The sequence below is a fragment of the Apis dorsata genome, unplaced genomic scaffold (assembly GCF_000469605.1).
Source record: "Apis dorsata unplaced genomic scaffold, Apis dorsata 1.3 scaffold_70, whole genome shotgun sequence".
Lineage (NCBI taxonomy): Eukaryota > Metazoa > Arthropoda > Insecta > Hymenoptera > Apidae > Apis > Apis dorsata.
In genome coordinates this window covers 220,563-231,178 of record NW_006263368.1, presented here as the reverse complement: position 1 = coordinate 231,178, position 10,616 = coordinate 220,563, and the positions used below count along the sequence as shown (strand labels likewise).

The window sequence follows — 10,616 nt, the reverse complement described above, 5'->3', positions numbered from 1 at the left end:
ATATATCTCAAAATTTAATAATATATATTAATAATAACGTTTAAAATATATAATTAATAAAATATAAAATTTACGTACATGAAAAATAATTTACATCTTATATTTCATCTTTTATTATATTAATAATATAATAGTAAATTTTATCCACCTAAAATCATACTTTGGAATGTATATGCAATTGAATCTTTCTTATTTTTCAAAAAGAAAGAATTATATAATTTTTTTAGTAGAATTCATAAGTATAGTAGCTTTATTACAATATTTGATATTAAATTCACAAGGATGTTGATACCATGGTTCACCATCAATTTGCATAGCACAAGATTTTATTATTTTTACCTGCATGTATATTTTAAAATTATATAAAATATTTATAAAAAAATATTATAAATTTTCATTATTCCTAATATTAATATTCTTGAAAATTTTAAATTACTCAAATAAATTTTATTTATGATAAAATACCTTTATACTGTTAGCTTGCCCAAGGCGATAAGGTTGAGATAATCCTACTTGAAGTTGAGCCATATGAAATGAAGAATAAAGTGCAACTATTTCTAATTTGCCATCATTGATACTTTGTTTACTATATTTTTCATGACCTATTCAATATAAAATATTTATATATTTTTAATTATTTTATGTAGAAAGATATAAATAATAAATACCTTCTAATCCCATATTCCATAGGTTAACACCAGCAGCCCATGATGGAATATTTAATATTACAATACTTTCAATGGATGGCAAATTTATTTTTTTATCATCCAAATATAGTTCTATATTTTTATTAAGATCTTTACATTCTCGTTCAACTACTTGTTGCATACCAAAGCATAAATATAATAGCTATCAAAAATATAGAAACAAATATTGTTTGCTACAATTTCTAAATAATCATTAAATAAAATAAATACCTTATTCAACAATCGACTACTATAAAAATAAAAACGACTCTTTCTTGTACGATGAAAATTTAATGTTACTTGTGCATCTACACCCACACTTAAATAATTATACATGTAGAATATTTGATGGGAACTTCTAAGCCCTAATCCACCATATGGTTTTATTATTACAGTCCATCTAAAAAAAATATTAAATATTAAATATTAAATATATAATATTAAAAATTTTCAATATAATTATATATATTGAAAACGATTTAATAAATTATAAATATTCTTTATACCTATCAAGTTCCACTTTTTCTGCTACTTGTATTTCTTGTAGAATATCTTCAGGTTCCTTATTTAAATCATGCTCTTTTCCCCATCCTAATACTCTAGATAAGTCATTACCTGTTCCCAAAGGAATTATTGCTACAGATGGAATTGGCTGTTACAAATATATTTATTTTAGATCTTATTTGTTATTTTATTTATATATTTTATTTGGAATATATTTTAAAAAATTATTTTAATTTAAGAAATGATAATAACAAATTAAATATATAAGGCATACATATATACATATTTTACCTTTAGTCCCACTTTATGAATAGCATTTAATAAAGATGCTATTGTTCCATCTCCACCTGCTACAAGGAGTGTGCATGTTACTTTTCCAAGTAAACGACACCATTCAAGAATGGCAACAGCATCACATTCTGATAAATCAACAATTTGTGCAGGATTTAATAACATCCTAAACAGAGATAAAATTTCTGCTCCATCATTATTACCAGATTTTTTATTTGCTAAAAAAAATGTCGTAAGTTGGATTGTAACCATTAAAAAAATTATACATATACATATATGTAATATATATATATATATTAAGTAAACACGTTACAAAGATACTTCCTCAAATTTTAAATAGAATTTTTTTAGTTTTTATATGATATAAAAAATCAAGTAGTTCAAAACAATAATTGAAAAAATCAAAGAAATCAATTTGCATTAGCATAATCATTAGGAATTATAATTTAGTTTAATAATTTAATTCAATTTGTAACTGATTGTATTAATGCATATTAATAAATAAATTTTTTTTTATTTAATGTAAATTATAAATTGTAAATATTTTTTTTTTAAATGATTGGAATATATGATTGGAATTTCCACTTTTTTTTTTATTTTTCTTTTTTTTTTTATTTTTCTTATTACATTGAAATGAATTGAATAAAAAAAAGTTTTGTTTTTTATTCAAACCTGTGAGAAGATAGCTTTTTAACGAGTTTTCTTTATATTATTATAATATTTTAATTTAATTTACCAACAACTATAAGAGGATTCCATTGAGGCCAATTTGGAGGTATAACTTTACAGAGACGTAATCTACGCCTTACAGTACTTCGTAGATTTATTACTTCTAAACTACTTGGAGGAATGATCATTAATTTAAATTTCCCAAAATCACATATCTAAACAAATTTAATAAATAATTTTTATACATTGTAAGAAATTTAAAAAATATAAGAACATACTTTAGAAAGTTTAGATTTGCAATCATCATGGACACACCTATGACACCAACAACACCACCAATCTGTTAATCCAGGTTCCATATCACAATCTTCATTACATATGTCACAAATAACATTTAGTGGTAAATTTCCTTATGTAAAATGAATGAAAATTAATTTAAATAACTTAATACTTTAATTTAAATAATTTAATATCATAATTTTATAACTTGATATTAAAAAAAATCAAAGTAAATAATTTAATTTTAAATATTATATGTATATTATGCATGATTATTTTTGGCTAAAATTTTTATCTATATAATTAAAAAAAAATGTCAGAAAAGAAAAGAAGAATATTTTAAAAATTATTTTGCAGAATCATATTTTTTTAAAAATGCAAATATATATATATATATATATATATGCATTCAATAATTATATTATTTTTTTAAATGAAAATGTATTTTTTTTACAGATTGATTATTCTTTTTATTTTGTACAAAAATATTGAGATAAAATGGTAGAATATATAATTTACAATTTATAATTCATAATATATAATTTATAATTTATATTTCAATAAATCTTTTTATTGAAGATATTCAAATGCTTCTCTGTTGTGTTTTAAACATTTCATGTTTAACAAATGTTTTCAACATTTAACTTTTTTCGATTATTTTCATAATTATTATATATTTTAATTTTACCTAAACTTTTAAATCTTTACAATGTGATAAGAATAAAGAAAAGAATAAAGAAAAAATATTTGAACATCTTCTTCAAGATAAAAATATTTATTAAAATATTTTATAAACTATTTATTTTTTTATCACTTTATCTTTTTATATAAAATCATAAAAGTATTCAAAGAATGTTCAATTTATTTAAAAAAAATAATTATTGCACTTATAAAAAACTATGATTCTGTAATATTTTTTTATCATTCATTATTCTTCTTGATATTTTTCTTTAACATACTGATAACAAAGTTATGATTAAACATAGTTGTTTAGATATATTTACTTACATATATCCTATATAATATATATGTATGCAAAAATAAAAAAATAAAATGTACCTTTTATCCAATGATGATTCATTGGTTCATTTATATTTGCAGTAATAATTTTACATTTTAATTGCTTATCTGCGATCTTAACACATGTAGGATCAGCACAAACTCCACATGAATCACAGATTAAACCACTAATATTTAACAACAAGCTTTCACAAATACTACAATAATATGCCTATAAATAAAAGCAGAATTTTTAACTATTATATATTCATATAAAAAATATTACATCTCTATATTATATAATGTTATGTAATATATAATATATAAATATTTATAAATTACAATATTCATAAATCATTTTTAAGATCAATTTTGGTCAAAAAAAACACAAAAGTTGATATATGAAAATAAGACTCATTTATAGATTTATTATAAATATGAAGTTTGTTAAATGAAGTGAGATAAAGACAAAGTAATAGTAATGTGATAGAAATAAAACTGTTTCTCTTTATTTATTTATATTTTACTTCATCTAATAATATAATATAAATTTAAATTATTTATAGTTTAATAAATTTTTATATATAATTAGTACATAATATTTTTGTATATCAATTTTTGTTTGTTTTGAGAATCTTTCTAAAATTGTTCCATGAATATTAATATCTTATTTATATATTATAATTGTATATTTATTATTTTAAATAATAGTGCTATCCAAAATGAGCATTAGTTCTTTGAATTTGGATGATGCAAATCACATGCAATATTTTATTCTAATTGATTCATAACTTACTTTCATAAATAATAACATATCTGTATTGATTATTAAATTAATATAATATAATGTAAATTAACTAAACGTTAACTAAAAAGTTAATATGAAAAGAATATGAAAATATATGTCTTATATATATATATATATTTATATATATATAAATTTACCTTGTTTTCTTTTTTAATGGATTTCCAGTTATGCTCTTTTGTAACATCTCTAATGTGAATATACGATTCTCTTGCAAGATATTGAAAAAAATTTAATATAAGTACGAAAAATATAATAAAAAATGTACATAAAATACTAGTAGTAACTCCGTCTTCTAACATGTTATCACATAAATTTTATTTCTTCTAAAATTATCACAATTCTTCATAAATTATTAAATATATATATGTATATATATTTAATATCACATATCTTTTATACATTTCAAATTTTTATACTAGAAAAGTTTTTTTTTGTATAATTAAATAGTTTGAATCTTTTTTTTTCTTTCAGTTGCACTAAGAAAAAATATAAATATAAATATATATTACACTGAATCAATGGAACTAAATCACGTGACAAATGCTGCGTCTTCAGCTATTAATTGACGAAATGATAGTATCAAGATCGATTTATTTACATATGTTACTGCGTACTTGCATCGATAAAACTTTTATTATATTAATTATTTATTTGTTGAATTTTTATCTCAGAAGTAATTTATATTTATTATTTATGTTTATATTGATAATGAATGATATACGAATTTAATATATGAAGAAATAATATTCTAAATTAAATTTTTATTTGGAGCACTAAAATTTTTTAAACTCTTTTTTGTTTTTATAGATTTGACATATAGAATCTCGAAAATAATAGTTATCGCAAGTCATTTTAAAAGTGACTTTAAAGTTTTCTAATAATTAGTGCTTTAAAATCTAATATGATTTTATGTTTAGAAGATAAAAACACTAATTAAAGAATTCCATATGATATAATTAATATTCTAATATATATTGATACATACGATTCAATGTAGATTTTTCATTCGAAAGAAAATTTGAATTTGGTGCACAATGATGTTTCTATCAATTGATTATATAAAAAATTAACATGATATTATAAAATTCTTTAAATGAAAGATAATTTAAAATTATCACGTTCTCAAATTATCCAATCAGATTGGGTAAAAATCCAACATGGCGTTATATTATAAAAAATAATATAAAATATATTATAATTTATAAAAATCCCTAAAAATGCGAAACTGCATATAACTAATTTTTAAATAATTAAAATTATTATTTTTAAATTCTGCATATCGAAATTTATAAAAATGTATAAAGAAGTTAAAAAATTTTAATTATTTAAATTAATATTTAGTGATAGTTATAAAATATTAATGAAAATAATAAAATATATCTGTAAATTATAGAATATTTTATTACATTTGTTACCAAGTTAAAATGTAAAAATTACTTTTCATTCACAGTAACTTTATATTATATCTTGTAGTACATTAGAAATTACTTTAAGTTTGCAGTTAAATGTTCCAATTTCACGTTAATTACCTTGCTAGACACAATTGGAACAAGTGAAGATTTATCTTTACAAAAATAGGAATTACAATGGCAGGTTTTATAAAATTAGTAAAAAATGTTTATTATGATCCTTTTAAGTGGTATGTAATAATAAATTTTTTTTTATGTTTTACATAACCTAAATTTTATGAACATCAAAAATTGAGTAACATAATATTATTATTTATTAAAATTCACCATTATTATTTAATTAAATAAATAGATGAAGTACATTCCAAATAATTATGCACAATCTTTTATTTACAGGTCAGTAGTTAAAAGCATTGGATTATTTGTATTAGGTGTAAAAATTGCTGTTGAATGTAAAGGAATGAATGTAATGCCACCAATTTCTTAGAAATTAAGATGTAGGAGCTAAAAAAAAAAAAATAGAAATTATTAATGTATTTGTCTTATTGTACATGTGCATATATATTTTATTATTTCCATATAAAAAATATTAAAATAAGCAAAATATATTTGTTTTATCTTATTTCCTTGAATTATTTATTTATTTATTATATAATCATTAATAATATATTGGCATTATTATATATTATTATAAAAAATATAAAACTTTTAACTATATAATTATATATTATACATTATACACATTAATGGAACATTATATATATTGATGTTCCATTAAAATCAATCTTTTTAAAGACTTTTTTATTGGAAAAGTTCTAAATAAAAGTTGAATGATTTAAAAAAGCATATATTATGAATAATTGTTATATATCTTTCACATCATTGTTATTTATAGCAAGACATTATTATTTTAAAAGATATTTTAACTTTAATTTTGTAAAAGTAAACATAACATCTTTGCTTCTTTTTTAATTTTTGTATATTAAATTTTATAAAATTAAAATTAAAATATTTACTGAACTTATGATTCCTTGCTATAATTTATTATTTTTTTTTATAAAAAATGACAAGTTTTATGCAACTTCATTTAAAAATTCAAAATTAACAAACAAATAATGTTACATTGTTTAATTTATATATAAAATCTTATGTGCAAAAAATAGAACTTTGCCATTTTTCTTAAATTTATCAGTTAAGAAAAAATATTCAAATACAAAAAAAAAATCCATATATGTAACTATGTTTCTAATAATTTTATATAATTATATTAAATAATTAAAAATTTAGAAAAAATAATTTAAAATATTAAAAAGATTAAAAATCTTAAAATGAAAAATAATTATATATAAATGTATAATATATATGTATACAATGTTTATTATATATATATACTTATGTTTCGGATATTACACATAAAATATTAAAAAATGATTTCTCTAAAACTATTACAAATCTTAATATGATTATTATTAGAGTTGATAAATAAATAATAAAAATTAATATATCATTCCATTTAAAGAATGAAAATGACAATTGTTTTATCTTCCAAAGTCTTTTTTAAAATTTAAAAAAAAATTACATTAATATTTATGAAAGTTTTAGAAAAAACAATTTGTAACATTTTATATAAAACATTTTGTATAAAGTACATATGTATATTCACAAAAGAATAAAAATTTTATATAATTTATGTTCTTTACATATGAACTAATAATGCTTTACAAATAAAACATACATCCTTCAGAATGTAATACATTTTTCAAAATTTCTCAATATAATTGAAGCTTATATCTTTATAAATTTATTGTCAAATATTTCATTTAATAAAACAATCATTTAATTCATTTCTTACTTATTTTATTTTGCTGTTACATATAAAATAAGTAAAAAAATATTTAATTATGGAATATAATAAAGTTGTTTTTTAATGCTAATATATATTTATGTTGTGTAATATATTTAACTATATTTATTACTAATTACTGTATAAATAAACAAATGTAATTAATTTTGTTTCTTATTTTTTTAAAACGCTACATAACATTTGTACATAACATTCTCTTATAAATGATTATTTTTTAAATTATATAATATATATTAATATCATTATTTTAAAATATCGTTAATTCATTATTATTTCAATTATATTTATTAAGTAAATCTGCATAATTTGGATTTTATATGTAATTATTTACATGACTTTGCTTCCTGTTTAATACAAAAAGATTATTATGAAAATTATATATAAATCGCATATTGAATAAACAAAAAAGTGAACTTTCGAAGAAATAATTTTTTAAACAAAAGTTACATATTTTCTGTTTTATAATATATTTCAAATTATAGTGCATTAATGAATAATAAATGATTGATGGAAATAGATATAGAGAATTGATTAAATAATTTTGATACATTACGAAGTTACATTAAAGATTATGTAACATATTATAATAAAAATATTTGTATACTATGCTGATTATTCAACTTCAGGAATATCTAAAATATGTTCAACAAATTCAGCAACATTTGTTTCCTTATTGGCATGTTCTGTGATAAAATCAAGTTTCAATAATTGATTATAATTTGGACGGGCAATATAATCTTTCATTAAACTGAAAAAATAATCATTAATTGAACTATATTATAGTGAATTTAAAATAATAATAAAGACAATTAAATTTACCATTTATTGATAAATTCTTCAAAACTAGCCGAAAATTTACCAGCTGGTAATTTGGGCGCTTCATCCTTTACAACTTGTTTTAATTGTTCAAAAGGTGTACCCCAAGATTCATAAGGAAATTTTCCTGTTGCTAATTCAACAAGAGATATACCTAACGACCAAACATCAGATCTGATGTCATATTGTGAAGGGTTACCCAATGGGTCTATCCTTTCTGGCTGAAAAAAAGGTCATGATGGAGAATTTATTGAATAAACTTATTGAATAAATTTATAGATATAAAAATTTATAATATACAAAATTTCTAATTAGATAAATTATATATTTCACAAAAACAATATCTAAAAAATTTGTAACTAATATTGAAGTAAAATAAAAATATTAATTAAAAATAACAAATAAATTTTTATTATTTTTGATTAACTTAGTCACAAAATTCATTTAATTTTATTAAAAAAATGTTTAAAAATTACGTACAGCCATATATGGTTTACAACCAGCATCAATAGTTTTGGCAACAGAATCTACAAGGTATCCAGAAATACCAAAGTCACAAATCTTAACTTCTCCTTTTCGATTAATTAAAATATTACTAGGTTTTACATCTCTATGAATTACTCGCAACTGTGAATACAGGTAATGTAATGCACTTACTACCTATAATTTTTGAAATTAAAATTATAATTAATATTACAATAAATATTATAATGAATTAATTAATAATTATTTTATTTTTGTTTTCTTACTGCAAAGGCAATTTTTCCTAAAATATCTTCAGGAATGGCATGTCCATGTTTATACACTTTCATATAAAATTTATCCAGACTCATATCCATGACTTCCATACATATCCAAACATCTCCTTCTCTAAATAATGCTCCATAAAATTGTACTGTATACTGGCATGCTGAACTACGCATAGAAATATCTAAATCCATAAGTAAACGCTTTTGTTCCTGTGTATTAACTGTTGCAGTTATTCTCTATAAAATAGATCAAATAATTGAATTATAAATATCTATATATATATAAATTATATATATATAAAACATTATTACCTTAACTGCCATAATAGTACCACTTTGTTTATGTCGTACTTTATCAACAATACCATATGCTCCACGTCCAAGAATACAAATTGTTTCTAAATCATCTGCTTCTACTACAAATGTTTTATCACCTATAGTTATTGTAGTTCTTTTATCCAAATTTCTTGGTGGTGTGCTACAATATATATAATACAAATATAGAATTTATTATCTTAATATATAATAATAATAATAATAATAATAAAAAAATTTATTTATTAACAATGTTTGACAAGTTATAATATATTTTTTATCTTATTAATAAAATAATAACAATAATAATAACATTAATTATATCATTTAAAACAAACACACATATAATAAATAATATATATTGGTAATATAATAATTTTGATGATTGATAATTTAATAATATTACATACACAGGTGCAGGTGTCTCTTCAGAAACCTGCAATTTCAAATTTCTTTTTCCACGACGTACAGCCATACTTTAATAGAAAATTGATAAATAATATTAAGTCTGCAAATGTCGCAGTACATGCAATTGAATATAATACATATTCAAAAAAATTGTAATAAGTGACAGATAGATATTCTGTAAAAAAATATATATATTTAATTTATATATAGGAATAAAAATACTAGTTTAAAAAAAGTATTGAAAAGTGAAGGTTATGGTAAAAATTTATCGTAAACAAAAGTGAATAAATTAATGGATAAAATTTTGAAAATACATTATTTTGAAAATAACTATATTGTAAGATCATTAAAAGATAATTTTCATAATACCTTATAAATAACATGATAATATTGTAAAACAATAATGATAAGATTCCAAATTTCCGTTGCCCATATATGAAGTTTTCAATAAATTCCGATACTTGCTTGAAATTGCTCACAAAAGCTAATTCAGTTTCAATTCATTTAAGCTTTTTATAAACTGAACACTGAATGATTTATTTCATACATTTCAGATATAGTATAAAACTTTTAAAAAAAGAATTATAATATTTTGTTTAAAAATTTTATGATACAATAATACATATATAATATAAATCATTTAATAAATTATAAATAAAATTAAAATTATTTATATAATATGAAATATTGAATACTTAATCTTAAAGTCACATTCATATGAATTTTCTAAATATGTTTATAAAATTTAATTTCAACTTTATAATATATCAATATATATATATATATATTATATATTAAATTCATAAAATTCTGAAATAA

General features: G+C 19.4%; 2 protein-coding genes and 1 long non-coding RNA gene across 7 annotated transcripts in view; 1 reads left to right on the top strand and 2 right to left on the bottom strand.

Moving 5' to 3' along the window:
- Window positions 1-4,807, bottom strand: part of LOC102681547 (diacylglycerol kinase epsilon) — a 5,484-nt gene extending 677 nt beyond the window's left edge. For 2 of the 5 annotated variants that reach the window (XM_031515456.1, XM_031515457.1), the window contains exons 1-10: window positions 4,374-4,807; window positions 3,489-3,660; window positions 2,429-2,559; window positions 2,218-2,365; window positions 1,482-1,699; window positions 1,193-1,338; window positions 918-1,086; window positions 669-849; window positions 466-602; window positions 79-339 (exon numbers count right to left, since the gene is read on the bottom strand). In XM_031515456.1, the coding sequence (XP_031371316.1) occupies window positions 211-339; window positions 466-602; window positions 669-849; window positions 918-1,086; window positions 1,193-1,338; window positions 1,482-1,699; window positions 2,218-2,365; window positions 2,429-2,559; window positions 3,489-3,660; window positions 4,374-4,535 (1,593 nt within the window). In that variant the 5' untranslated portion in view covers window positions 4,536-4,807 and the 3' untranslated portion in view covers window positions 79-210. The remainder of the gene's footprint in view (window positions 1-78; window positions 340-465; window positions 603-668; window positions 850-917; window positions 1,087-1,192; window positions 1,339-1,481; window positions 1,700-2,217; window positions 2,366-2,428; window positions 2,560-3,488; window positions 3,661-4,373) is intronic. The other 3 variants (XM_006610204.2, XM_006610205.2, XM_006610206.2) reach the window with 3 other exon arrangements.
- Window positions 4,808-5,590: 783 nt separating this feature from the next.
- On the top strand, window positions 5,591-6,164 carry LOC102681442. Its single transcript, XR_420946.2, has 2 exons — window positions 5,591-5,875; window positions 6,042-6,164. It is a non-coding gene; the product is annotated as an uncharacterized LOC102681442 (long non-coding RNA).
- Window positions 6,165-7,326: 1,162 nt separating this feature from the next.
- LOC102681317 (dual specificity mitogen-activated protein kinase kinase 6) lies at window positions 7,327-10,483 on the bottom strand. Its single transcript, XM_006610203.2, has 7 exons — window positions 10,167-10,483; window positions 9,800-9,972; window positions 9,387-9,552; window positions 9,075-9,311; window positions 8,806-8,985; window positions 8,329-8,546; window positions 7,327-8,257 (listed from the first exon to the last, which is right to left on the bottom strand). Exons 2-7 carry the CDS (start codon window positions 9,862-9,864, stop codon window positions 8,122-8,124), a joined length of 1,002 nt encoding a protein of 333 aa, XP_006610266.1. The 5' UTR covers window positions 9,865-9,972; window positions 10,167-10,483; the 3' UTR covers window positions 7,327-8,121.
- Window positions 10,484-10,616: the final 133 nt, after the last annotated feature.

Bases quoted from the DNA above. Each gene is read 5' to 3' on its own strand.
- LOC102681317 (XM_006610203.2), bottom strand. From the start codon at position 9,864: ATGGCTGTACGTCGTGGAAAAAGAAATTTGAAATTGCAGGTTTCTGAA. The intron at 9,312-9,386 runs GTAATAATGTTT...TCTATTTTATAG, and splicing joins GTACTATTATGGCAGTTAAG to AGAATAACTGCAACAGTTAA. The intron at 8,258-8,328 runs GTAAATTTAATT...TTATTTTTTCAG, and splicing joins GAAGAATTTATCAATAAATG to TTTAATGAAAGATTATATTG.